Below are 23,375 nucleotides of genomic sequence, written 5' to 3'. Positions count from 1 at the left end.
ACGGGAAGGAAGTGGCATCTTGCGCAGGTCCTTCTGACAGTCTCTGCGTGTTCTTAAGGTCTGGCTACTGGGTGCCAGAACAGCCAGCATGTCCCTCAACCGGCCCTGTGGCGCCCCCGCGTGGGGGTGGATGGGAATGTCTCGCCCCATGGCGCAGACTTAATTTCCCGGCAGCCCGTGCCAGCCTACAGTTCCGGTTTGTTGCCCGCACTTCCGGTCACGTGCATCAGTGCACATGCGCAGCCGCTGGGTCTTCCGGGTAGCGGCTGAAGGGTCCAGACTTCATTTCCCGGTGTGCCCCGTGTTGGCGCGGGGTGGTACGGGTGTTGTAGTCCGACCGCTTCTCTGGTCCAGCTACATCGACAGGCAGGATGTCGGAGGTGCGGCTGCCACCGCTACGCGCCTTGGACGACTTCGTTTTGGGGTCCGCGCGTCTGGTGGCCCCGGATCCTTGCGACCCGCAGCGATGGTGCCACCGCGTCATCAACAACCTCCTCTACTACCAAACCAACTACCTTATCTGCTTCGGCCTTGGTCTCGCTTTGGCCGGGTGAGGGAGGGAGGGAGGCGCCGGTTGGCCGGGGATGCCCACTGGCATGGAGGGTGGGCCCGCGGGATTTTTAGAGGGATGAAGACCTTGAAGGGCGAATTCAGTAGTATGAGGAACTGAGGGGGGAACTGGGTGACAGAAGCCCTCGAAGAGGGCTGGGCCTTTGCAAAGGTTTAGGGACAGGTTGGGATGGGAGGGGCAGCTGGAATAGGTCCTGCGAGGGTAGGGTTAAGTGTGGATCTGAAGATAAGGAGGGCCTAAAATTGGGACATGACTGCCTGAGGGGTGATGGGACCAGCTTTAGGTGGCCTTGAACAATTTACTGCAGAGACAGGGGCTGGACTTGGTCAAGTTGAAGAGTGGACTTGTGGAGGATCTGGACTTGGAACCTGGCTATAATTGGAATGCTCCAGGAGCAGGTACTAGTTGGGAAACTTGAGTTATGAGGAAGGACCCAAGGATGAAGGCCTGAGACGAGGGACAGTTGGAGAACCTGGAGGAAGGTCTTGGTCAGGATTGGAAGTTAAGAGTGGTACTGAAAGCCTGGAAGGGGTTCTAGCAATGATGGAGGGAGGAATCTGTAGGAAATGGGAGCCTGGAGGGGGAATTTCAAGGAAAGGAAGTCTGGAAAGGACTCTGGGCTTGGAGAGTGGGAAATGTATGGAAATAGGACTGGAAGAGGAATTTGCAAGGGCTGGGCCTTTGCAAAGAGTGGGTTTGGGGTCAGGCTTGGAATGGGGAGGTGCAGCTGGAGTGGGTTCTGCGGGGAGCCCAGGGCTCCCAGAAGTTAGAAGACCTGGAGGGTGGACCTCTTGGGAAGGTGGGAGTATTTACCGAGCGGGAGGATCCAGAGCAGGGGTAGAGGTGGGAACAAACCAGAGCTCTTGGGGCCCATCCAGGCTTTGGTGGACGGTGGTCTGGGAGGCCCTCTCCCCGCCAGCCCGGGGGCTAGCTTAGTTCCATTGTCCCCACAGGTACGTGCGCCCGCTGCACACCCTCCTAAGCGCGCTGGTAGTGGCGGTGGCCCTTGGCATGCTGGTGTGCGCGGCTGAGAATCGAGCCGCCGTGCGCCGCTGCCGTCGCAGCCACCCAGCCGCCTGCCTGGCCGCAGTGCTTGCCGTCGGCTTCCTCGTTCTCTGGGCCGCCGGCGGCGCTGGCACCTTCCTGCTCAGCATCGCCGGGCCAGTGCTTCGTGAGTCTTCACTACCCTGAGATAACCGGGAAAACAGCCAGCGCTCGCGAACGGCGCCAGGCCCGCCCTACCCCGGTTCCTGGGCTGAGAGGGGGCTGGGATACTCAGCGGGCAAGGCCACACCCCTCCCTTACAAAGCGCCTTCCCTGGCTTTGAGCCCCTCCCTGGGAACCGCCCCTCTTACTACCCGCCTTTCTGGGCGTCACTGCTGGTATGAAGTGCCTTCCGCCGGCCACGTCCCCATTGCTGCGCACCCTTCTGGCCACGCCCCTGTTGTGAAACGTATTATTCCGCCATATTAGCAGGGTTCGGAGGCGACCTGGCTACCGACCATTCCATTGGTCTGCCGGTGTTCCAGTTCCTTTCTCCGGCCCCCCATTAGCTAAAGGCAGATGTCCCATCCCACTGACCCCACTCCTCTCGGTATTGCCCACAGTGATCCTGGTGCATGCGTCACTGCGCCTGCGCAACCTCAAGAACAAGATTGAGAACAAGATCGAGAGCATTGGTCTCAAGCGGACACCAATGGGGCTGCTGCTGGAGGCGCTGGGACAAGAACAGGAGGCTGGATCCTAGGGGCCTGGGATCTGTACCCAAAGGCGTGGAGAATGCCATCCCCACCCCGGCCCGAACCCAGAGCCCTTGCCCAACCCTTAAATAGGAGCCTCCCACCCAGTTCAAAAGACAACTGCAACCCTTTCCCCAGGTCCCAAACTGGGATATTCCCTCATACCCACCCCCACCTCCCATTTTAGGAAACCAGAGTCTTCCCAGCCCTGAACTTGGACCCAGAGACACATCCAGCCCAAAACTGAGAGTTGGAGACCAGAGCACCATAGTCAACCTCAAACTCTAGGTCCACACCCCCAACCCCAATCTGGGACCCATCTATCCTCCATGCTCAGTCCCAAAGCTGGGGTCTGGGACCAAGGCATTCTCAAATCCTGAACCCTGAACCAAGGCTTTTCCAGACCCTACCCCAGCTTTGAACCCAGGATCCAAGTGTTCTCAGCCCCCATCAGGGTAGAGGATTCAGGTATCCTGACCCCATTGAACCCTTGGTCCCAGGTGACCCCAACACTCACCAGTCCCACTTGCCTCCCTCCAGCTCTGCTTAGGAGTTCTGCCACTTCTCCGAAAAATTCCAGTGACAAGGACCGTGGGGTGGGGTGTGGGGGTAGCCCTGACCAGGAATGGGGCATATATAGCAGTATTGCTGCAACAATAAAGGCTGTTGCATTGCTCAAGTCAATTTGGGCCTCTTGGGTAGTCTGTGTTTTTCAATGGCCAGAAGTAACCTGCTTTTCAATTCTGCTGGAGACTTCTGACTGAGTCTGTCACATATGTGAGCTTAAAAGACTAGCTTTCAGTTCCTTTCTCAAATCTATTACCTCTGGAGTAGCGGTTTTTTTTTTTTTTTTTTCCAGTGCTGAGCAGCTTGTTGGATCTTAATTCCCTGACCAGGGGTTGAACTTGGCTCTCCAACAGTGAAAGTGCAGAGTCCTAACCACTGTTCCACCAGGGAATCCCTAGAGTGGCATTAACACACAAGGGAGTTAAGGGCAAGGAGTGTTTGCTGCCATCATTTGTATCTCTAAGGGCTCTTGCCTAGGAATCTGGGCATGGACAGGCGAAGAAGTTGCCCCACATGACAAAGCAAGTAAAACCAAAGCAGATTACGTTATCAAAGGCTGTTTCCACAGTGCTATATATATTTTTTTCTTGTTAAAATGTCATCTTAGGTAAAGATGTGGGCCCCCAAGGCAAGGCAGATAGGGAAGCAATACATGGATTCAGTTTACACATTTATTATAGAAATCCCCTTCCAATGTGGGTAGTGTTTTGGGTCCAGATCCACTGGTACAAAAAGAAAAGTTTTCACACCAGGTAAAGGGGGTAGAGGAACCCCCAGCTTCAGAAAGTCACAGAAAGGTATCATAGAAAACACAGCTTGTGTGGATTTTTTTTTAAAAAGTGGTGGATGGAAGGAAAGCCAAGGAAGATGTGATGGAGCCAGTGGCAAGACGTCACTTGAGGATTTCACTGGCATCTACCAGATGCTAGGTTCCACCACCGCAGCATTCCAGGACACAAAACACCCAATGGCTCTGCCCTTTGGTCCTCCTGTGGGGCTTCCTGATTGGGAAGAGGGCAGAGGCTGCCACCAAAGGCTGAGCCATCTGATTCTGTGGGCAGAGGCAGCGGGCACAGACAGACAGGATCTGGGGCACCTTCAGGCACCCCTGGGGAAGGGAAAATGAACCCAAGCCTCCCACCCAGACTTCAGTCCTTCCACATGTGGGCAGAGACTTCATTCCTTCCAAATGTGGGCACCTCTGCCAAGAAAAAATTGTCCCAGTGGATGGGTGGCAGGGAGTTCTGTTCACATCAGTCTCCTGACTGCCCTAAATTGGGCCCCAAGACCCTATCTGGTCCATTTTGTGGAGGGGGTTCCTGAATGGAGCAGGCTGGGCACAGGGACAGGAATGAACCCAACCAGGATGAGATCACAGTTTCCCTTTTTATAAAATGTCTAGTGTCGGGGGAGGACAGTGAATACCTAAATCACAACTGTAAACAGAAATGGAGGAAGGGGCTTGGAGTCTCCGTTACATCACCTCCTCTCTTTTAAGCTGGCGGAGGGCCCCCAGTCCCCAGCACAGCATGAAAGGAGATGCAGGGTGTCAGACACCTTTATGGGCCCACAGGGAGCTAGGGGCCTTGGATGATCAGGTTGGTGCCCACCACCAGGAGTGACAGCAACCCTATCCCAGGGCTCAGCGAGGTCAGCTGTGCGCTCCCCAAACTGGAGTCTTGTCCAGGCCAATAAGGGGCATGTCAGAAGGGGTCAGACCAGTGTTCCCGGGGTCTGGGGGTCAGAACCGGAGGACTGCTCCCCCTCTAGCGTCAGGTCACTTAAACGAGCGCTCAGCTCCGGGGGGTACAGGAAGTCCGCGTAGTATCTTTAGAAGGGGTAGCAGGAATCCAGAAGACAGGGTAGGAAGACCGGACAGAGGAAAAGACGGACAAGACACAGAAAGAGGAAAAGAGGCTCGTTAAAGAGGTGGAAACAGGCACAGGAGAGTACCTTTAGGCTCGCAGGTGCGGGGCGCGGTGAAAAGAGGAAGAGAAAGGCGAGGGGCACAGGACAGCCCTTCCTCCCAGCACCCTAGTTGCAAGGCTCATTTTTAGCTGACATGCACTGGCTGTTCAACTATTACAACTCTGGAATAGTTCGGTGAAGAACTGCTGCTACCGGGGCCCAAGATACCCCTCCGCCGAGGCCCCACGGATTAATGCGGGTCAGGCAGGCCCAGGGACCACAGGCCAAGGCTGCAGCTGCTTCTTTCCTGGTCCCTGTCATTAGCTACCATGACTAGCTGCTCCCTGACCTGGACACCTTTGCCATCTGCCTCAAGAGACCCCTACCCATCAGTAAAAACACCCCCCATACCTGCCGGAGACAGGGGGCGCCGTGAAACTCCTCGAGTGTGGGAGCGGCGCCTGGCTGGGGGCCCCGTACAGTGCCTGGCCCACCTCATAGCAGCGGGCATGGAGGAAGGGCGGGTGCTGCGGGCCCATGTGGGGGAGCCCAGGCCGGCGCTGGGGCCCCGAGGCCAGTCCCGAGTTTCGGATGTACCAGTCCCGCAGCCCCTCCAGGGCAAGGTTCTTGTGGCCGCTGCGTTCACCGGCCGTGGGGATACGGGCGGGTGGGGGCATCCACAGCACAGGGTTGGGATGTGCCTCCAGGCCCTCGGCGGCCTCCAGGGGCAGACCACAGGGCTTGGTGCGGGGGGCACGGCTATGGGGGTCCTTGCTGCGGAGGAGGGGGCTGCTGCCGTCAGCTGCATACACAGGCGGTGGGCCTGGGAGCATGGCGACAAGCCCATCCCGGCGGGAGAGGGGTCCTGGAACCTCAGCTGCGGGTAGCAGCTCCCCCCAGCCTGTCCCGCCACCCCCACGGGGCAGGCCCCTGTCCAGGGAATAGTCCAAGAGGAAGTCCCCACACACGGGTGGGAGCCGAGGTGCCCCACGGGAGGCCGGCGCAGCTGAGCTGGGCCGGGCAGCCCGGGGAGGGTCTGGGAGGCCAGCCGTGCGGGAGGAGAAGGCGGGGGTTGGCTGGGGGCGCTCATACAGCACCTCACTGCTCTTGCAGACTGGAGGACCGGTGGCAGGGGGAACCATAGGTGCGGGCGGGGACCCAGCTCCCCCACCCGCTGCCCTGTCCACCAGCAGGGCCTCGGAGCTATTGCTGCGGCGGGTGCGAGCTGCGAAGAGGGAGGTGCGGTCGGAGACAGGGTCCACCCGTGGGAAGCCCATCTGGGAGTCCTGGCTGCTGGACCACTGGCGAGAATGGAGGCCTTCGGGTCTAGGGGCACAGAGGTGGGGGTGATGGGAGAAGGGTCAGAAATATCAGGCAGATGGGATGAGTACGCTCCGCAACCCCTCCCCCAACACACGCCTCTCTCTGGGCCTTCATTTTCATACTCCACAATGGGCCCCGGACTAGAAATGGGGTATAAAGGCGTTAGGGAGTGGCACATTAAGAGCAGCAGAGGTCCTAACCAGGACTGGGGAGCAGAGGGGTTGAAAATGTATGGGGTGCCTGGGGCTGTTAGCTCCGAGGGAGATGGAAGCAAGGGACTCCAGAGGAAATGCTAGCAGGGGAGGACACTATTCATAGAAGGCAAGTGTCACAAGGATGGGGACTTTTGTTCACAGCCTGGAAAAAGTAGGCACTTGGTAAGTACGTATTTGTTTAAGGACTAGGAGACTACCATGGTTAAAAGCACGGACTCTTGAGTCAAATTTGTCTGGGTTCAAATACCAAGTCTTTGGTTTACCAACAAGTTAGTTAACCTCTCTGTGTCTCGGGTTTCTTATCTCTAAAATGAGAATAATGGCATCTACCTCATAGGGATGTTGTGATAACTAAATGAGTTTGATACCAAGTAAAGGACTGACTCCTAGCAGATGGCCGGTATGCAGCACATGTTAACCAGAACTCATTTATGCCTACAGCCTCTTCCAGAGACACATATTGATATGCCTGTTTCACAAATGAGGATACCAAGATTCAGAGAAGGGAAATGACTTGCCCAAAATGCACAAAAAACCCCATACTCAAACTTCAATGCTTCTGCCCCAAATCCCCACCCTCTTTCTCCACCAAGACAACTCCTATTCACCTTTCAAAGCTCAGCTTTTCTTTTTTTGGTCAATTAAAAAATTTATTTATAATGTGATGTTACACATACATTATGTATGGCATATTCCAAAAGATATTTTACCTATATTTCTTTATCATGTAATAGGATGCATTATGGACAAAAGTTCTGAAGCATAAATAAAATTCTTGCTTTTTCATACAACCTACACAGAAAATCAGAATAAAACTGATGGATTCAAAGCCCAGTCTTTCATGTCCTACACTCTTGGAATCCAAATAACTCTCCCCAGTACCCCCTGTTAGAACTACCAGTTCCCTCCTCTGGTCCTCAAACTCACCCTTAGAGTCCACTTACTTGCAGAGCTGGGGGCCAGCGCCCCGGGTGAGGACGGGAGTAGCAGGCACACTTCGCCCCTCAAAACTGGAGGCACTCCTGGGCAGTGAGCGTGTAGGGCTAGACAGAGACATGCGGGCCCAGGGTGGGGGTGGGGGCCAGGTTAGAGACCCTACCTCCCAGCAGGTCCTCCTGCCCACCCAGGCTCAGCCCCCACTCCTGGCTGTGCAGAAGGAGTGGAGGGGCTCACCCTCACCTGGTGGGGCTGGCCACAGAGTTTCGCCGGCCCTTCAGATCCCCATAAAGATCCGATGGGGGTGGTTTCCATGGGGTTCGCCGCTCAGGGCTGCCCCCAGAGACTGCCCGCAGCTGGTCCCAGGCCTTGGGCGGTGAGGGGCGCTCAGCCAGAGGGAAGCAGCCACGGGGCTCCTCTGAGCAGAAGGGAGAAAATGGTGGAGGGGGGATTCAATGGGAGGGTTGTAGACAAAGCCAAGGGCAGGAGCTAGGGAGGTGCAGAGGGCTAAGCAGGGTAGGACAGGTAGAGGAGGAACCAAGGGAGGAGGGCAGAACTGGGGCTGATGGGAGGGGCAGAGGGGAGGGCGGTGAAGTGAAGAAGATGGGGGCTCCACCAGAGGATGGGGTGTGGCTAAAGAGGAGCTGAAGAGGGAGGGCAGGGGCAATGCATCAAAGAACAGGGGACAAGGGTTCTCACCATTATCATGGCTGGCCCCAGACTCTGAGAGGGAGCTGCTCTCCGAGTGCAGAACTACATCCTCTACAGGTGAAAAGCGGAGACCCAGGCTTATCAATGCAAGGCCTGGGTGCCACCCCCTTACACCACTGGACCATCTCCTCCCCACCTGGCACCCTTCCCAAGAATCCACCTTTACCTAAATCCAAGACCACCAGGAGCTTATTCCCTCACTTTTTTTTGGGGGGGGGGCTACACTGAGTGACATGAGGGATCTTAGTTCTAGTACCAGAGATCAAACCTGTGCCCCCTGCAGTGCAGAGCTTTAACCACTGGACGGCCAGGGAAGCCCCTGTCCCTCACTTTGCTGAGGCCTGTTCCCAATGTCCCCACCCTTGCCTGGGAACAGTCTACAACAATTCCTCTCACAGCCAGGGTCCCCTAAGTCCTGCCTACCTCCCCCAATCTTCACTGGCTGCTCATCCGCTCCACCCCTGCCAGCCCCTTAGCCAGTGCCCACCTTCCCGCTCTCGTCGGTGGGATAACAGGGCCTGGCTCACCATGGCTGAGCTGAGCGAGGCGCGTGCCCAGGCAGACTCCCTGGGTGGTGATAACGGCTCCTCCAGTGGACAGGGGCAGGGGCTGGGATGGCGGGAGCCCCGAGAGGCCAAGGCGGGCCCGGACCTCCCCAAGCTGTTCCTCTAGCTCGTGCAACCTCCGGAGGGCATCTGCCTGGACTTGGCGCCGGCGCCGGCGCTGCTCAGCACTGAGCTCGGGGGCCAAGGCCAGGCGGCGGGCAGCTGCGGCGATCTGCTGTTGCACAGACACCTCTCGCTCCAGGGCCTCAAGCGCCAGCTCCTGTGGGGCCCACCCGAGACGGTGCGACAGGACCAGATGTTGGAAATGGAAATGCCAGGCGCCAGGACCACGCGGTGTCAGAGCCTGGATAGGCTGGGGGCGGGGCCTGCCCCTCCTGGGGGCGCCTACTGTTCCTCTGGGGGCAGGGTTTGTGTGCATTAGAGCTGCACCTGCTCGTCTTCCTGGGGCAGGGGGAAATGCTTATCCTGACAGTTAGGGACCAGCATCTTCTCTCAGACCTGGAAGCCACCTCCCTTAAGCTCCTTCCCTCCCCACCTTGAAAGTGAAAGTGAAAGGTGCTCAGTTGTGTCCCACTCTTTGTGACCCTATGGACTGTAGCCCACCAGGCTCCTCTGTCCATGAGATTCTCCAGGCAAGAATACTGGAGTGGGTAGCCGTTCCCTTCTCCAGGAGATCTTTCCCACCCAGGGATGGAAACCAGGTCTCCCACATTGCAGGTGGATTCTGAGCCACCAGGGAAGCCTCCCCACCTTAGTCTCTCCTTTCCCTGGCCATAAGCCCCTCTCAGCTTCCTCCGGGATCCTGTCCCACCCCCACCTTGTTCAGCATGCCCATCAGCTCACCTCGGTGGGGCACAGGGAGTGGTGTGCTGGGTTAGGGTGCGGTGGAGGGTAGGCGCGGGCTGCAGGGGGGCGCCGGCGGACCAACTGGGGTCGTTCACCAGGCTCCAGTGGGCACTCGGGAGGCAACTGGCCAGTCAGCTCCTGGGTGGGGTCAGGGGTTGGAGACTACCAAGGGTTAGTTGGGGGGATGGGGCAAAGCAGTCATGACACACGAAGGTACAGAAGTCGGACTAGGAGCCCAGCCCTGCTCAGCGCCCACACCTGTTATTTCTCTTCCTCTTCCTAATTCTCCACCAGGTGGGTGTGTGGCACACTCTCAGCCCCTTCATGGCCCAAAGCCCAGGGCCGGTGGGCATGGGAGGCAGGGAAGCCTGCTCTGGAATCCAGAATCTCACAGTTTTTATAAAGGTGACACCATCTGTATACTACATATCATATGACACTCCCTTCAGGGCCTGGGCTGCATGCTCTGAACCGCATTACCGTTTCTGGCAAACTGTGTGGACATTCGCAGCAAGAGAGGTAAATCGAAACTATAAATCAGCCCATGTCACTTCTGGTCAGGTTTTACTGCCACATTTGGGAAATAACTTCTTTTGTCTTTGAGGCTTTTCTTCTTCTTCTTCTTCTTTGGATTTCAAATTGTTGATAGGGGATTGTGGTAAAATATTACCGTATTTGAAGACATCCAAGCTGAGCTTTGGGGAATCTCCAGCTCAGACAAGTGGCTCAGTCTGCCTACCTCGTCCCTGCTCCTCACCCCTCTCCCCCCACCCCCGCCCCCCCTCCCCCCACCACAGACGCCCTTAGGTTCAGGCCCTCACCGCCTCCTGGAGACACACTTTCCGAAGCTCCTGAAGTTTCAGGCTCAGGGCCTCCTGCAGGGCCCGCTGCCGGTCGAGCAGACTCCGTAGACGCTCTGACTTCATCTGGGGGGCAGCCTCTCCAAACAGGGCAGCTGGACACAGAGGGAGTGAAGATCAGGGGGTGGGGGGCATCCTGGAGCAGCTGTGGGGCCAGGGCCCACTCCTTCCCACACAGGCGAGTGGTAACTCAGCAGGGGAGGAGGCAGCAGGAGGGGGAACCAGACACTGACCTGAGGCGTTGAAGGTGGGAGAGCTGATCAGCTGACCTTTGACTTCCATCCTGAAGCTGTCAGGATGCCGTGACTGATGGCTGCACAAGGCCTAGCAGTGATGCAGGGGGGCCACTGGGGATCATCCGGCATGCACCCCCACCCTCCACCCCTACCCAGGTTCCCGTGCCCCAGCTGCGAATAAGGAGGACCCTGACCCCACCCACCTGCTTGGCCTGCCCTCTCAGAATCTGTGCCAATGTCAAGGCCCGGGTACCTTGGTTCCCTTCCCATTGAGTGGGAGCACAGCAAGTGGGGAGCTGGGCAGACTTACAACACCTCGTCAGAGGCCCATGGGCCACCGTCAGGAGTCTTGCCTGGGAAAGGAGAATTAACAGTACAGATACAACCAACTAGAACAACAGTGGGCCTTTATTAACCACCTGGGTGCCTGGAACAGTCACCTTATATGTCACATTTAATCCTCACAACCACCCTGCGATGGCAATTTCTGTGACCATCGTTACCTCCATTTTAGAGATAAGAGTAAGACACAAAGAGATGAAATAATCTGCCTACGGCTAAGGATGTAGCCAGGCCCACCCTCTGTTCCAACACTCTCCCTCCCCAGAGGTGCTGAACCTCACGAATCCTTCATAATCTCTCAGCCCATCAGGGGTCCAAGCCTTTGCGCAGGCTGCAGCTGCTGTCTGGAGTGCACTTTTCCCTCCGGCCACTCCAGCCCCTGGTTCTCTCATATTCTGAGGCTTCAGTGTGACTTCCAGAGGTGGGCCCCCACACTATGTCAAGACTATGCCTCCCTTGTACCTTTATGAGAACAGAAAATGTTATCAGTATCTCTGGCATTCAGAATACTTCCGGGCACACAGCAAGTGCTCAGGGAGTGTCTGCTGGGTGAATAAAAGAATGACTGCAAGGTCTGTGAGTTGCTCCTCGTCCCAACTCCGTCCTGTGGCCCTGGTGCAGCAGCAAAAGCGTGCCCTTGGCCTCAGGACCCATCCAGCCCCACCCAGCATGCCAGCCTGTCCCGCACAGGCATAGGGAAGTCACCCTGCCAGGACTGGGAGTGGCAAAGTCCACAGCTGCAGATAACAAGCGACTGCCTCCTTCTCTGCCCCAGACACCCTGGCTGACCATGGAGCTAGCCTTGGCTGGTTGCCAGCCCTGTCCTCATCCCTTCCTTTGGAGTTTGCTCCCTCCCACGGCCTGCTCAGTCCCCAGCTGGGCAGCTAGGTGACATCACCTCCCACCACCTGGTCTGACCTCGGCAGCAGGTGACTGGGGGGACCTCCTGAGGCTACCGAGGTTCCATCTCTATCTGCCTCTGCAATCCCCAGCTTGTCATTACGTGGTGGCCAGGTGTGAAGACCCAGGCAGCCTTGGTGGGGTGGATTCAAGCCCCTTCCCTATGTGTATCTTGGAGTCATGGCCAAGCTGCTAATAGGGTGCCAGGAGTTTCTCAGCAGGCCTCTCACCCACCTCTTGGGGTCTATGCCCCTCCAACAAAGCAGGGGTTCCTAATCCTCAAAATCAGGGTGGGGTCAGTCCCTAAAGCTATTTTGCACCTCCAGGCAGCAGCTACCTTCCAAGGTCTGACATTGCCTGGCATGGCAGGCTTTCCTTGAGGTCCCAGCTTAGATTCCTCTGCTCCTTGGCTCCAGGGGTTCCTTCTTCCCCAGCTTCCATTTGGGTTTGAGGAGGGCTCCCCTAAACCTTCCTTAACCCCAACAGGAGCCTCAACTCCTCCCGAATGGGCCCATTCACCAGGATCACTCCTCCATCCCACACTGGGCTGCTTCATCTTCCTTCCATCTCCCTCAGCCTTCCTTCCCTGGGAGCTTGTAGAGCTTGTGGCATCCTGGAAGTCCACACGGGGTCCAGACAGGAACCCCGACTCCACACCCTGTCAGCCTGACTTCAGGGACATAGCTAGGGCCTGAGTCATGGGGTCATCAGGCAGGTTAGACACAGGTCAACGCCCCACACCCCCACACTCTCACACCCGCTCCCAAGCCTCTGCCTCCACTCGCCTACCCTCTCCATGCTGGCCTGGGGGCCTGGGGCAGCCTGGTTCCCACCCAAGGATGGTGAGAAAGAGGGGATCCCAGCAGTTCCCTCCCCAACACACTCCCAACCAGCCCCGGGGGCTCCCCACTGGTGACCCTGTGTCCCTGTCCTATCTGAGGATGGGCTGCAGTGAGAGAGCTGCAAAGGGCCCCCACACACACCCAGAGGCGGCCGGGCCCAGCAGGTTTTTCAGGTCTGCCCTTCTGACACCACAGCCGAGAAAGAAATTCCTGGCTGTAATGACTGTTTACAACCAAGACACCTCACCTAGGTGGCACCCCAACACCTCAGTGGGACCCCCATTTCTACATCCTGCCATCTCTGGAGCAAATAACAGCTCCTGATGTACTGCACTGTTCCCCACACTGCCCGAGAGGTTCCCCCAGGGCCCCCTCTAGGGGGACAGATAGGGGTGGTGGGCAGACAGGTGTGGGAGGCAGTTTCTCAATACCCCAGTCTACGCTTTCCTAGGGGGATGAGCCCTTGAAGCGGGGCAAGGGCTACCTCAGCAGTGGAGGAAAGGGGACAGGAAATAGGAGGGAGTGGAAAAGGGGCGCTCTTCTGCTAATAGGGTGCCAGCTGCTCTTCTCCCTCGTCCCTTCCCCTCATCCACATCCAGCAAAGAATCGGCTTCATGCCAGGAAAGGAAATTGGACATTTTAGGCTTTGCCCCTTTAGCCAGGCCTTGCTTCCTGGTTGTGCCTCTCACACAAACCTCGCTCTCTCTGGCAGGGAACTTCAGCATACCCATGCCCTTCTCCCCTCACCCCTCGCCCCTGGCCCCACCGCTCCCGGGTGCTCACCCGTCAGAGAGGTGCTGTGGGGTGGCCTCAGGTACCTCAAAAAAAAAAAAAAGTTGCTTCGACCAGGCCCTGCTCCCGCTGGTAGTGGCAATAAGTGGTGAGCCCAGTGGCGGATGCCGAGGCCGCCTCCCACTAGGTAATGGCCCAGCCTACCTGGCCAGGGACTGGGCCAGCCCATACCTTTTAACCCTTGCCTGCCTGACACCAGGGCTTGGGTCACCCTTAAGAGCTGTCTTGGAGTCATGTCTCTCCCGGGAGTCCAGCATGGCCAAGAAGAGAGCCTGAACCTCCCCCTTTACCCCATATACCTAGCAGAGGACCGAGGAGGAAGGGCTAATGGTCGTGGGAGTGGTAGCTGCCTCTGGTGCTGCCCAAGTGCCCAGATTCAATCCTGCCCACCCTAGGAGCTGAAGGCTGGAGGTCTGGGGAGAGGCTAAGCACACGGAAGGACTTGGGTGTGCACTGGGTGTGTGTCTCTTGTGGCAGCACCCATCACTTTCTGGAGATCCTTTACCCTTTCCTCCCAAGGCGAGGCAGACGTGGGAAAAGGTTGGAAGGCAATTCCCACCCTCGTTGAGGTAACAGTTTGCCAAAGTCGGACAAACGAGGTCCAGTTTTCTAAGAGAGACCATGTCTCAGGACCCTATAACCTTCTGCAGCGTCACAAGAAATCATTCCAGCAAAGGGCAAAAACACACCAGTGGTTTAACCACCCCCCGCAACTGACCCCTACACACCTGAGAGGATGGCACAGATCCAGCTCCACAGAGCCAGCTTGGAGAGATGAAAGTGGGCCCCCCCCCCCCCCCCCCGTGCAGGTGAAGAGGCCCAACTCTGATCACAGAGGTGCAAGAGCTGCTACAATCAGAACTGCGGGGGCGGGGTGCTGGATTGCAGGTTGACAGAGGCAACTCCTGCAGGGGAGGAGGAGTGGGGGCGGTTCACACTTCATATCCAGGCTGGGTCTCCCCAACCCCCTGGGGCATTTCTGGCCAGGAGTCAAGGAAATGGGAGGCTATCAGTCTCTGCGATGGACCAGACCGATGGACCAACTGTTTCCCCTATACCACCACCTGGGCTTTGGGCCTGCCCCGGCACACCCCACACACAACCTGAGCTCCATTAGGGACCATCTGCTCTGTGCCCTCAGGGCCCAAGCCCAGCCCAGGCCCGACAGCAGCCCATGCCATGATGTGAAAAAGCAGAGTGAGGAAAGCTCCCTCCCCACTTGACAGGTGGGCCAAGGCTGGAAAGGAACTTACTCTGTATCAGTAACGCCCCATGTGCACGCTACAGGCCTCCTGCTACCCTGCCCACCTTTCTTCCTGGCTGTGAGATTTCTGGCATGGGACACAAAGGCCACTTTCATCACCCCCTTCTCCCTCCCTTCACTGCCTGGGGCTGATGGAGGCAGAAGCCACAAGCTGGGCAGCTGGGTGTTGGTGGGGAGTGTCCTCTCAGCCATGGCCCCAAACCCCCTGTCCTGTGGGACACCAAGGATGCTCAGAAGGGGGATGTTTATAAAATCAGGGCTGAGAGGGACAGGGTATCTGGCTGGCGATGCAGACTGAGTCTCAAGGCTTAGGTTTCCGCATCTGGAAAACAGGTAAATGGCACAAACACAGCCAACCAACGGAGGCCAAAGTAGCTTTGGAAGACATTTCAAAATGCAAGGAAACTCACACCATGTCATTCACAGTTGCTAATAACTACATAATCAACTCAGGCAGAGGTGGGTTGGAGCGAGAGTAAGGAGGGAAGAGCAGGTAACTGGGGCTCTTGGGAGAGGCAGGGCGGAGTCACCCACACACATCACTGGCCTTGTCCACGACTTTTAACAGCCCCTACAAGACAAAGATGGGCATAATAAAGGACAGAAATGGCATGGACCTAACAGAAGCAGAAGATATTAAGAAGAGGTGGCAAGAATACACTGAAGAACTATACAAAAAAGATCCTCATGACCCAGATAACCACGATGGTGTGATCACTCACCTAGAGCCAGACATCCTGGAATGTCAAGTCAAGTGGGCCTTAGGAACCAACACTATGAAAAAAGCTAGTGGAGGTGATGGAATTTCAGTTGAGCTATTCCAAATCCTACAAGATGATGCTGTGAATAGTGCTGCACTCAACATGCCAGCAAATTTGCAAAATTCAGCAGTGGTCACAGGACTAGAAAAGGTCAGTTTTCATTCCAATCCCAAAGAAAGGCAATGCCAAAGAATGCTTAAACTACTGCACAAACTACCACACTACCTATCTCACATGCTAGCAAAGTAATGCTCAAAATTCTCCAAGCTGGGCTTCAACAGTACACGAACCATGAACTTCCAGGTGTTCAAGCTGGATTTAGAAAAGGCAGAGGAACCAGAGATCAAATTGCCAACATCCGTTAGATCAAGAAAAAGCAAGAGAGTTCCAGAAAAATATCTACTTCTGCTTTATTGACTACGCCAAAGCCTTTGACTGTGTGGATCACAACAAACTGTGGAAAATTCTGAAAGAGATGGGAATACCAGACCACCTGACCTGCCTCCTGAGAAATCTGTATGCAGGTCAAGAAGCAACAGTTAGAACTGGACATGGAACAACAGACTGGTTCCAAATCGGGAAAGGACTCTGTCAAGGCTGTACACTGTCACCCTGCTTATTTAACTTATATGCAGAGTACATCATGAGAAATGCTGGACTGGATGAAGTACAAGCTGGAATTAAGATTGCCGGGAGAAATATCAATAACCTCTGATATGCAGATGACACCACAATTAAGGCAAAAGCGAGGAAGAACTAAAGAGCCTCTTGATGAAAGTGAAAGACGAGAGTGAAAAAGTTGGCTTAAAACTCAACATTCAGAAAACTAAGATCATGGCATCTGGTCCCATCACTTCATGGCAAATAGATGGGGAAACAATGGAAACAATGACAGACTTTATTTTGGGGGGCTCCAAAATCACTGCAGATGGTGACTGCAGCCATGAAATTAAAAGACGCTTGCTTCTTGGAAGAAAAGTTATGACCAACTTAGACAGCATATTAAAAAGCAGAGACCTTACTTTGCCAACAAAGGTCCGTCTAGTCAAAGGTTTGGTTTTTCCAGTAGTCATGTATGGATGTGAGAGTTGGACTATAAAGAAAGGTGAGCGCCAAAAAAATTGATGCTTTTGAACCATGGTGTTGCAGAAGACTCTTGAGAGTCCTCTGGACTCCAAGGAGATCCAACCAGTCCATCCTAAAGGAAATCAGTCCTGAATATTCATTGGAAGGACTGGTGCTGAAGCTGAAACTCCAATCCTTTGGCCACCTGATGCGAGGAACTGACTCACTGGAAAAGACCGTGATGCTGGGAAAGAATGGAGGTGGGAGGAGAAGGGGACGACAGAGGATGAAATGGTTTGATGGCATCACTGACTCAATGGACATAAGTTTGAAAAAGCTCCAGGAGTTGGTGATGGACAGGGAAGCCTGGCATGCTGCAGTCCCTTGGGTCTCAAAGAGTCAGACACGACTGAGCAACTGAACTGAACTGAGAAGACAACCACCTCTAAGCCACATGCCAGTGGGGACCTGAGCCTCCTGTGGCCTCTTCCTATAGGGCTAGCAAGTGGTGGGTCTGGGATTCAACTCAGCTCTGCCACTGCCTGGCTGTGTGACTGCTTGGGCAAGTCACTCAACTTCCCTGTAACTCAACGTCTTCATCTGTAAAATGGGGGTGATGACAGCAGTATATAACTCACAGGGTGACTGTAAGCATGACATGAGCTAAGAGATCCAAAGTTTGCTTGGGACAGTTTAGGACAGGTTGGCCCATGGTAAGTGGTCTATATACATATGTAATATGTCATGCATAATTGTTTCTTCCCAGTCCAAACTCAGGAATCAAATACACACACACACACACACACACACATTTCAGCCTCAAAACCCTCCTTACTTGCCACCCAGATATAGAACCCGCTCTACTTGCCAAACAAGACATATTTGAAACAGAGCTGTTTTTCCTCATTATCCAGCCTCTCCCTACTCAACATCAAAAATGCAGGAACCAAATATATTCAGAAAAACTGTCTGAACTCTCACTATCCAAATACAGGAAGTGAATGGACTTTGATACATTTCTGAGATAGGACTCAATCCTGAGCTGTCCTTTTCCTTTTTCACTTTCTCTTTTCCTCACTCTCTGAGCTTTCCTTACTCACCAGGCAAAATAACAGGAACCAAACATATTTCTATAATGAGATGCTCTTACTATCCCAATCCTTGCCACTGGAGCACAGGAAAATTAGTAGATCTGAACACATTTCTGAGTTAAAGCCATTATCCTTCACTACCTAAACTCTCCCTACTCACTCTGTAAAATGCTAAAACAAAATACCTTCAGATAACTTAGTATCTTTCACTGTGTGAACTATTCAAACTCTCCTCTCAGAACTTGGGTACCAAATACACTAGAATAGCGAGAGATGTTTGTGTTGTCATTAACAGGTTTGGATAAATGAAACAGGTCCATTATTTCATTATTCAAACTCTCACTATTCTCTATGAGAAATACAGGAATAAAACAGAACTGAATGACATGTTACGTCCTCACTACTCAAATTCTCCTTGTCTGTCTTCAAAATCAAGGAGATTCAGACAGTGAGAGAACTTCGTATTTTTTCTTGTTATTACTGTCACTACTGGATGGGCCTGATTCTAACAAAGACCCCCACCACACACCCAATACACATAGACCTGCCCGCAGAGGTAGGATGGACTTAGCATCAAGATTTGTATTGCTTCCTGCTGAGAGGAAAAGGATAAACTCCTGCCTGCATCCTACCTCTACCAAGCCCTGAAGCCTCTGGCCTAGAATGGACTTTTTTCAGGCCAGGAAAGCAGGGATCATTGCACCCAGGATCAAGACCAGGATATGGGGATAACATGACCTAGAGGACTCACATCAGCCCCCAACGTAGCAAGGTTGGAAACATGACCCAGACTTCACAGACTCCCAGAGAGTAACTGAATAATTTAGGGTGCTCTTTCACACTTGGGGAGTGGAGGGGGCCCAGGAACAGTTCCATGCCCCCCTGGGGCAGGGAGAGAAATGCAATTTCTGTGTGAGATCACTGGGTGAGGGATGAGAGAAATAACATGTGAAAACTCCCTTAGTCACAGGGGGCCCACAAGGTTGTTTGCTATTTATTTGCTCATGCTAAGAAAAGCTTCTGGGATGAATTTCAGAGATAATGGGTACAGTGGAACCTCCAAGTTCAAGGGGAAGGTATAATGGGACCCCTGTCCTTGTGGGCTCAAAGGAGATGAAAAGTGGATGTTACAAAGAAGGGAGATCTGAATGGCATGGAAGGGCATGGTAAGGGGCAGAAGAGGGGCCTGGGGTTGGGACAGGATGAAGGGACAGAACAGGAAGGAGTATAGGGAACAAAACAGAATCAGAGTCATTGTAGGATGGAGGTCAAAAGATAAGACGGAGAAGGAGCCAGGACACTGGCCAGAGAATGGGATAGAGTGAGGTTCAGGATAAAGGCCAGGGGAAAAGTAGGGGACAAAAAAGCAGGCAGGTATCAGGATCAGTATAAAAGGGCAGTCAGAAGACATGATGGAGGACAGGCCAAGATAGTAGTCATGGAAGAGGGTAGGGAAAAGGGCAGGTTCAGGATAGAGGTAAGGAACAGGAAAAGATCTGGACAGAATGAAGATAGGAATGAGGACAGTGGTGGGCCTAGGGAAGACAACGGGGAAACAGCATAGATTTGAGGGCAGGGGCATGGCAGGAGGCAAGAGGGAGAGTGTAAAGGTGATGGGCCAGGATGGAGTTCAGGAGTCAGGAGGGGGACCTGGGGGAAAGAGTACAGAAATCAGAGGTTGGGAATCAGGACAGACCTGGATCAGACTGGAGTTTAGCAGACAGGACATGACTGGTAGGGGTCCAGAGACTGGACTAGAGTTTAGGGAACAGGCACGTGAAGCATCTGGACAAAAACTGGGGTGATCAAGACAAGGCAAGATGAGCTTCAGAGACGGAACAGGGTCAAGCAAGGATCTGGGGTCAGGTCAAGGATGCTTTGGGGTCAGGACTGGATTTAGGGGGGCAAAACAAAGGTTGAGGATCACACCAGGCCAGAATATGGTTAGTCAGGGGTCAGTCCAGAGGTCCTTGGGCCAAAACTGGCAGGGGTTCCAGATTAAAAAAGATGTAGCCAGGTAAGTCAGGGGTCGAGAGGGAGACCACGGAGTCAGAGATAAGGGGTGCGAGCGCAGGTACATCGCTGGTCGGCGTTTTTGGGCCTTCGCCCCACCCTGTCTCCTCTTTTACAACCCCAAGCCGGCTCTACTCACCTAGTGTCCGCGCCCGCGGCGTAGGCGGTGTCCGTGCAGGCAATGGCGTGGGGAGGGGGGGGGCGGCGCCCCTCCCTCGCTGCCCCCAGCTCGTCCCCGGGCTCCTGCCTACTCCCTTTCCGCGCCCTGCCCGCGGGCCGCGTTCGGCCGCGCGACTGTGAGCCGTGGGGGCCAGACTGGGGACGCGGGGAGGGTAGGAGAGGAGTACCCGCTCCACCGCGGGCGGTGGACCCTGGCCCCCCACCTTCAACTCGGGTCGGTCGGCTCCCGACTGCACCTCCACCTCCGCGGCTGAGCGCGAGCCTGGAGGGGCGGGGTCGGGGGGGTGGGGGCAGACGGGGGGCGGGGCGCGAGACCACAGCAGCGGCGGAGTCCGAGTGCGCAGGCGCTAGTTCGGGTCTTCGATTTTCCTGCCCTGGGAGCGCCAGGAGCGAACCAGCTCGGAGCGCGTGCGCACACGCTTTCTCGAGGCCGTGGAGCGTTCTCAAACCGAGGCCACGCCCCCTCAGTAATCAGACTAGTGTCCTCTCACCTCAAGCCACCCCAAACTTCCTTCTGTCAGCCACCAGCACACCTCTGAATTCCCCCTCCGTGCCCCAAATGCACTCCAAACCACATTTCACATCTCCCAAATTGTATCCCCAAACTACTGTCCATTGATCCCAAAGCAGTACCCCAAATCTACCTCCCTTGAACACCCAAGCTGCACGAATAAGCTACCCTCCAATACCCCAAATTGTTCCCCCAATCATCTACAATCAGCCCTGAAACCTTGAGTGTCCAAAGAGCACTTCCAAATCACACTCATCTCCCCGCAATATGCACCCAAAACACCCTGCACTGACCCTAAACCACTCTCCATGTACCCTTCTAACCATACTCTTTTGACCCCCAAATGGCACTCAAGCCACTCCAAACATTCTCAACTACCTTTGTATGTGACCTTTACCTGCACCCCAAATCAATTCCAACAGTCACCAGCTTTAACTCCCAACTCCCTACCACCACCAAACATTTCATTGACTAATCCCACTCCCAGAAAAACTAACTTCCAAAGCCCCTATCACTATTCCATATACTCCCAACTACGCAAAGTGAGATTCCCCCAACTGCACTTCAAACTACCCTCCACACCCTCTCCATCTCCAAATCATACTCCACTGATCCAGACTCTGACCCCAGAGCACTCTCCAACAGTCCTCAACAATATCTCCAAATAATCACTAACTTTATTTCTGCAGTTACCTTCAAATCATACTCCAGTGACCCCAAATGTGTCCCTCAAGCCTTCCAATGACTCTTACGCACACCCTAAATCATTTTTAAATGACCCTATTATATTACAGAGCATCCTTCAATGACCTTTTCTTAAAACAGCTTAATTGAGGTATAATTTGCATACCATAAAAATCACTGACAAAACGTGGTCCACTGGAGAAGCGAATGGCAAACCACTTCAGTATTCTTGCCTTGAGAACCCCATGAACATCATGAAAAGGCAAAAAGATATGAAACTGAAAAATGAATTCCCCAGGTCAATAGGGGCCCAATATGCTATGGGAGATCAGTGGAGAAATAACTCCAGAAAGTATGAAGAGACAGAGCCAAAGCAAAAACAACACGCAGTTGTGGATGTGACTGGTGATGGAAGTAAAGTCTGATGTTGTAAAGAGCAATATTGCATAGGAATCTGGAATCTTAGGTCCATGAATGAGGGCAAATTGGAAGTGGTCAAACAGGAGATGGCAAGAGTAAGCATCAACATTTAGGAATCAGTGAACTAAAATGGACTGGAATGGGTGAATTTAACTCAGATGACCATTATATCTACTACTGTGGGAAAGAATCCCTTAGAAGAAATGGAGTAGTTATCATAGTAAACAAAAGAGTCTGAAATGCAGTACTTGGATGCAATCTCAAAAACTACAAAATGATCTCTGTTCATTTCCAAGGCAAACCATTCAATACCACAGTAATCCAACTCTATGCCCTGACCAGTAATGCCGAAGAAGCTGAAGTTGAAGGATTCTATGAAGACCTACAAGACCTTCTAAAACTAACACCAAAAAAAGATGTCCTTTTCATTATAGGGGACTAGAATGCAAAAGTAGGAAGTCAAGAGATACCTGGAGTAACAGGCAAATGTGGCCTTGGAGTACAGAATGAAGCAGGGCAAAAGCTAATAGAGTTCTGCGAACAGAACACACTGGTCATAAAAAACACCATTTTCCAACAACACAAGAGAAGACTCTACACATGGACATCACCAGATGGTCAATACTGAAATCAGATTGATCATATTCTTGCAGCCAAAGATGGAGAAGCTCTATACAGTCAGCATAAACAAGACTGGGAGCTGACTGTGGCTCAGATCAGTTCAGTTCAGTTCAGTCGCTCAGTCGTGTCCAATTCTTTGCGACCCCATGAATCGCAGCATACCAGGCCTCCCTGTCCATCACCATCTCCTGGAGTTCACTCAGACTCACGTCCATCAAGTCAGTGATGCCATCCAGCCATCTCATCCTCTGTCATCCCCTTCTCCTCCTGCCCCCAATCCCTCCCAGCATCAGAGTCTTTTCCAAAGAGTCAACTCTTCGCATGAGGTGGCCAAAGTACTGGAGTTTCAACTTTAGCATCATTCCTTCCAAAGAACACCCAGGGCTGATCTCCTTCAGAATGGACTGGTTGGATCTCCTTGCAGTCCAAGGGACTCTCAAGAGTCTTCTCCAACACCACAGTTCAAAAGCATCATTTCTTCGGCACTCAGCTTTCTTCACAGTCCAACTCTCACATCCATACATGACTACTGGAAAAACCATAGCCTTGACTAGACGGACCTTTGTTGGCAAAGTAATGTCTCTGCTTTTCAATCTGCTATCTAGGTTGGTCATAACTTTTCTTCCAAAGAGTAAGCGTCTTTTAATTTCATGGCTGCAATCACCATCTGCAGTGATTTTGGAGCCCCCAAAAGTAAAGTCTGACACTGTTTCCACTGCTCCCCATCTATTTCCCATGAAGTGATGGGACCAGATGCCATGATCTTCGTTTTCTGAATGTTGAGCTTTAAGCCAACTTTTTCACTCTCCTCTTTCACTTTCATCAAGAGGCTTTTTAGTTCCTCTTCACTTTCTGCCATAAGGGTGGTGTCATCTGCATATCTGATGTTATTGATATTTCTCCCGGCAATCTTGATTCCAGCTTGTGCTTCTTCCAGCCCAGTGTTTCTCATGATGTACTCTGCATATAAGTTAAATAAGCAGGGTGACAATATACAGCCTTGACATACTCCTTTTCCTATTTGGAACCAGTCTGTTGCTTCCTGACCTGCATATAGGTTTCTCAAGAGGCAAGTCAGATGGTCTGGTATTCCCATCTCTTTCAGAATTTTCCACAGTTTGTTGTGATCCACACAGTCAAAGGCTCTGGCGTAGTCAATAAAGCAGAAATAGATGTTTTTCTGGAACGCTCTTGCTCTTTTGATGATCCAGCGGATGTTGGCAATTTGATCTCTGGTTCCTCTGCCTTTGCTAAAACCAGCTTGAACATCTGGAAGTTCATGGTTCATGTATTGCTGAAGCCTGGCTTGGAGAATTTTGAGCATTACTTTGCTAGAGTGTGAGATGAGGGCAATTGTGCAGTGGTTTGAGCATTCTTTGGCATTGCCTTTCTTTGGGATTGGAACGAAAAC

At 53.5% G+C, this 23,375-nt stretch overlaps 2 protein-coding genes across 8 annotated transcripts; one reads left to right on the top strand and one right to left on the bottom strand.

Annotated features, from left to right (window-relative positions):
* The first annotated feature begins 254 nt into the window (after positions 1-254).
* PRAF2 (PRA1 domain family member 2) lies at positions 255-2,994 on the top strand. The gene is made up of 3 exons (XM_019956078.2): positions 255-550; positions 1,525-1,742; positions 2,179-2,994. The coding sequence occupies exons 1-3, from the start codon at positions 372-374 to the stop codon at positions 2,316-2,318; spliced, it is 537 nt and encodes a 178-aa protein (XP_019811637.2). The 5' UTR covers positions 255-371; the 3' UTR covers positions 2,319-2,994.
* A 540-nt stretch (positions 2,995-3,534) lies between these two features.
* Positions 3,535-20,009, bottom strand: CCDC120 (coiled-coil domain containing 120). 7 transcript variants are annotated; one of them, XM_019956233.2, is made up of 11 exons: positions 19,688-20,009; positions 10,732-10,831; positions 10,476-10,566; positions 10,204-10,337; positions 9,380-9,520; positions 8,498-8,795; positions 7,959-8,021; positions 7,503-7,677; positions 7,268-7,366; positions 5,197-6,111; positions 3,535-4,705 (listed from the first exon to the last, which is right to left on the bottom strand). In XM_019956233.2, exons 3-11 carry the CDS (start codon positions 10,522-10,524, stop codon positions 4,591-4,593), a joined length of 1,989 nt encoding a protein of 662 aa, XP_019811792.2. In that variant the 5' UTR covers positions 10,525-10,566; positions 10,732-10,831; positions 19,688-20,009; the 3' UTR covers positions 3,535-4,590. The 7 variants fall into 7 exon arrangements, with proteins under 7 accessions (XP_019811792.2, XP_019811796.2, XP_019811795.2 ...); XM_019956237.2 differs by having other exon boundaries at positions 10,789-10,831; XM_019956236.2 differs by lacking the exon at positions 19,688-20,009 and adding an exon at positions 13,346-14,112 and having other exon boundaries at positions 10,789-10,831.
* Positions 20,010-23,375: the final 3,366 nt, after the last annotated feature.

This window comes from Bos indicus, chromosome X (assembly GCF_029378745.1).
Source record: "Bos indicus isolate NIAB-ARS_2022 breed Sahiwal x Tharparkar chromosome X, NIAB-ARS_B.indTharparkar_mat_pri_1.0, whole genome shotgun sequence".
NCBI classification, from domain to species: Eukaryota; Metazoa; Chordata; class Mammalia; order Artiodactyla; family Bovidae; genus Bos; species Bos indicus.
The sequence above is the reverse complement of the archived record's forward strand: the minus strand, read 5'-3'. Positions and strand labels throughout refer to the sequence as shown.

What these genes read in the sequence shown, in the direction of transcription:
- PRAF2 (XM_019956078.2), top strand. Translation starts at nt 372, where the DNA reads ATGTCGGAGGTGCGGCTGCCACCGCTACGCGCCTTGGACGACTTCGTT. An exon ending in CTTGGTCTCGCTTTGGCCGG is followed by an intron (nt 551 to 1,524) that starts GTGAGGGAGGGA and finishes TTGTCCCCACAG; the next exon opens with GTACGTGCGCCCGCTGCACA. An exon ending in CATCGCCGGGCCAGTGCTTC is followed by an intron (nt 1,743 to 2,178) that starts GTGAGTCTTCAC and finishes TATTGCCCACAG; the next exon opens with TGATCCTGGTGCATGCGTCA.
- CCDC120 (XM_019956238.2), bottom strand. Translation starts at nt 11,321, where the DNA reads ATGCCAGAGATACTGATAACATTTTCTGTTCTCATAAAG. An exon ending in CCTCGCTCAGCTCAGCCATG is followed by an intron (nt 8,022 to 8,497) that starts GTGAGCCAGGCC and finishes TTTCACCTGTAG; the next exon opens with AGGATGTAGTTCTGCACTCG. An exon ending in TGGGGCCAGCCATGATAATG is followed by an intron (nt 7,678 to 7,958) that starts GTGAGAACCCTT and finishes CCTTCTGCTCAG; the next exon opens with AGGAGCCCCGTGGCTGCTTC.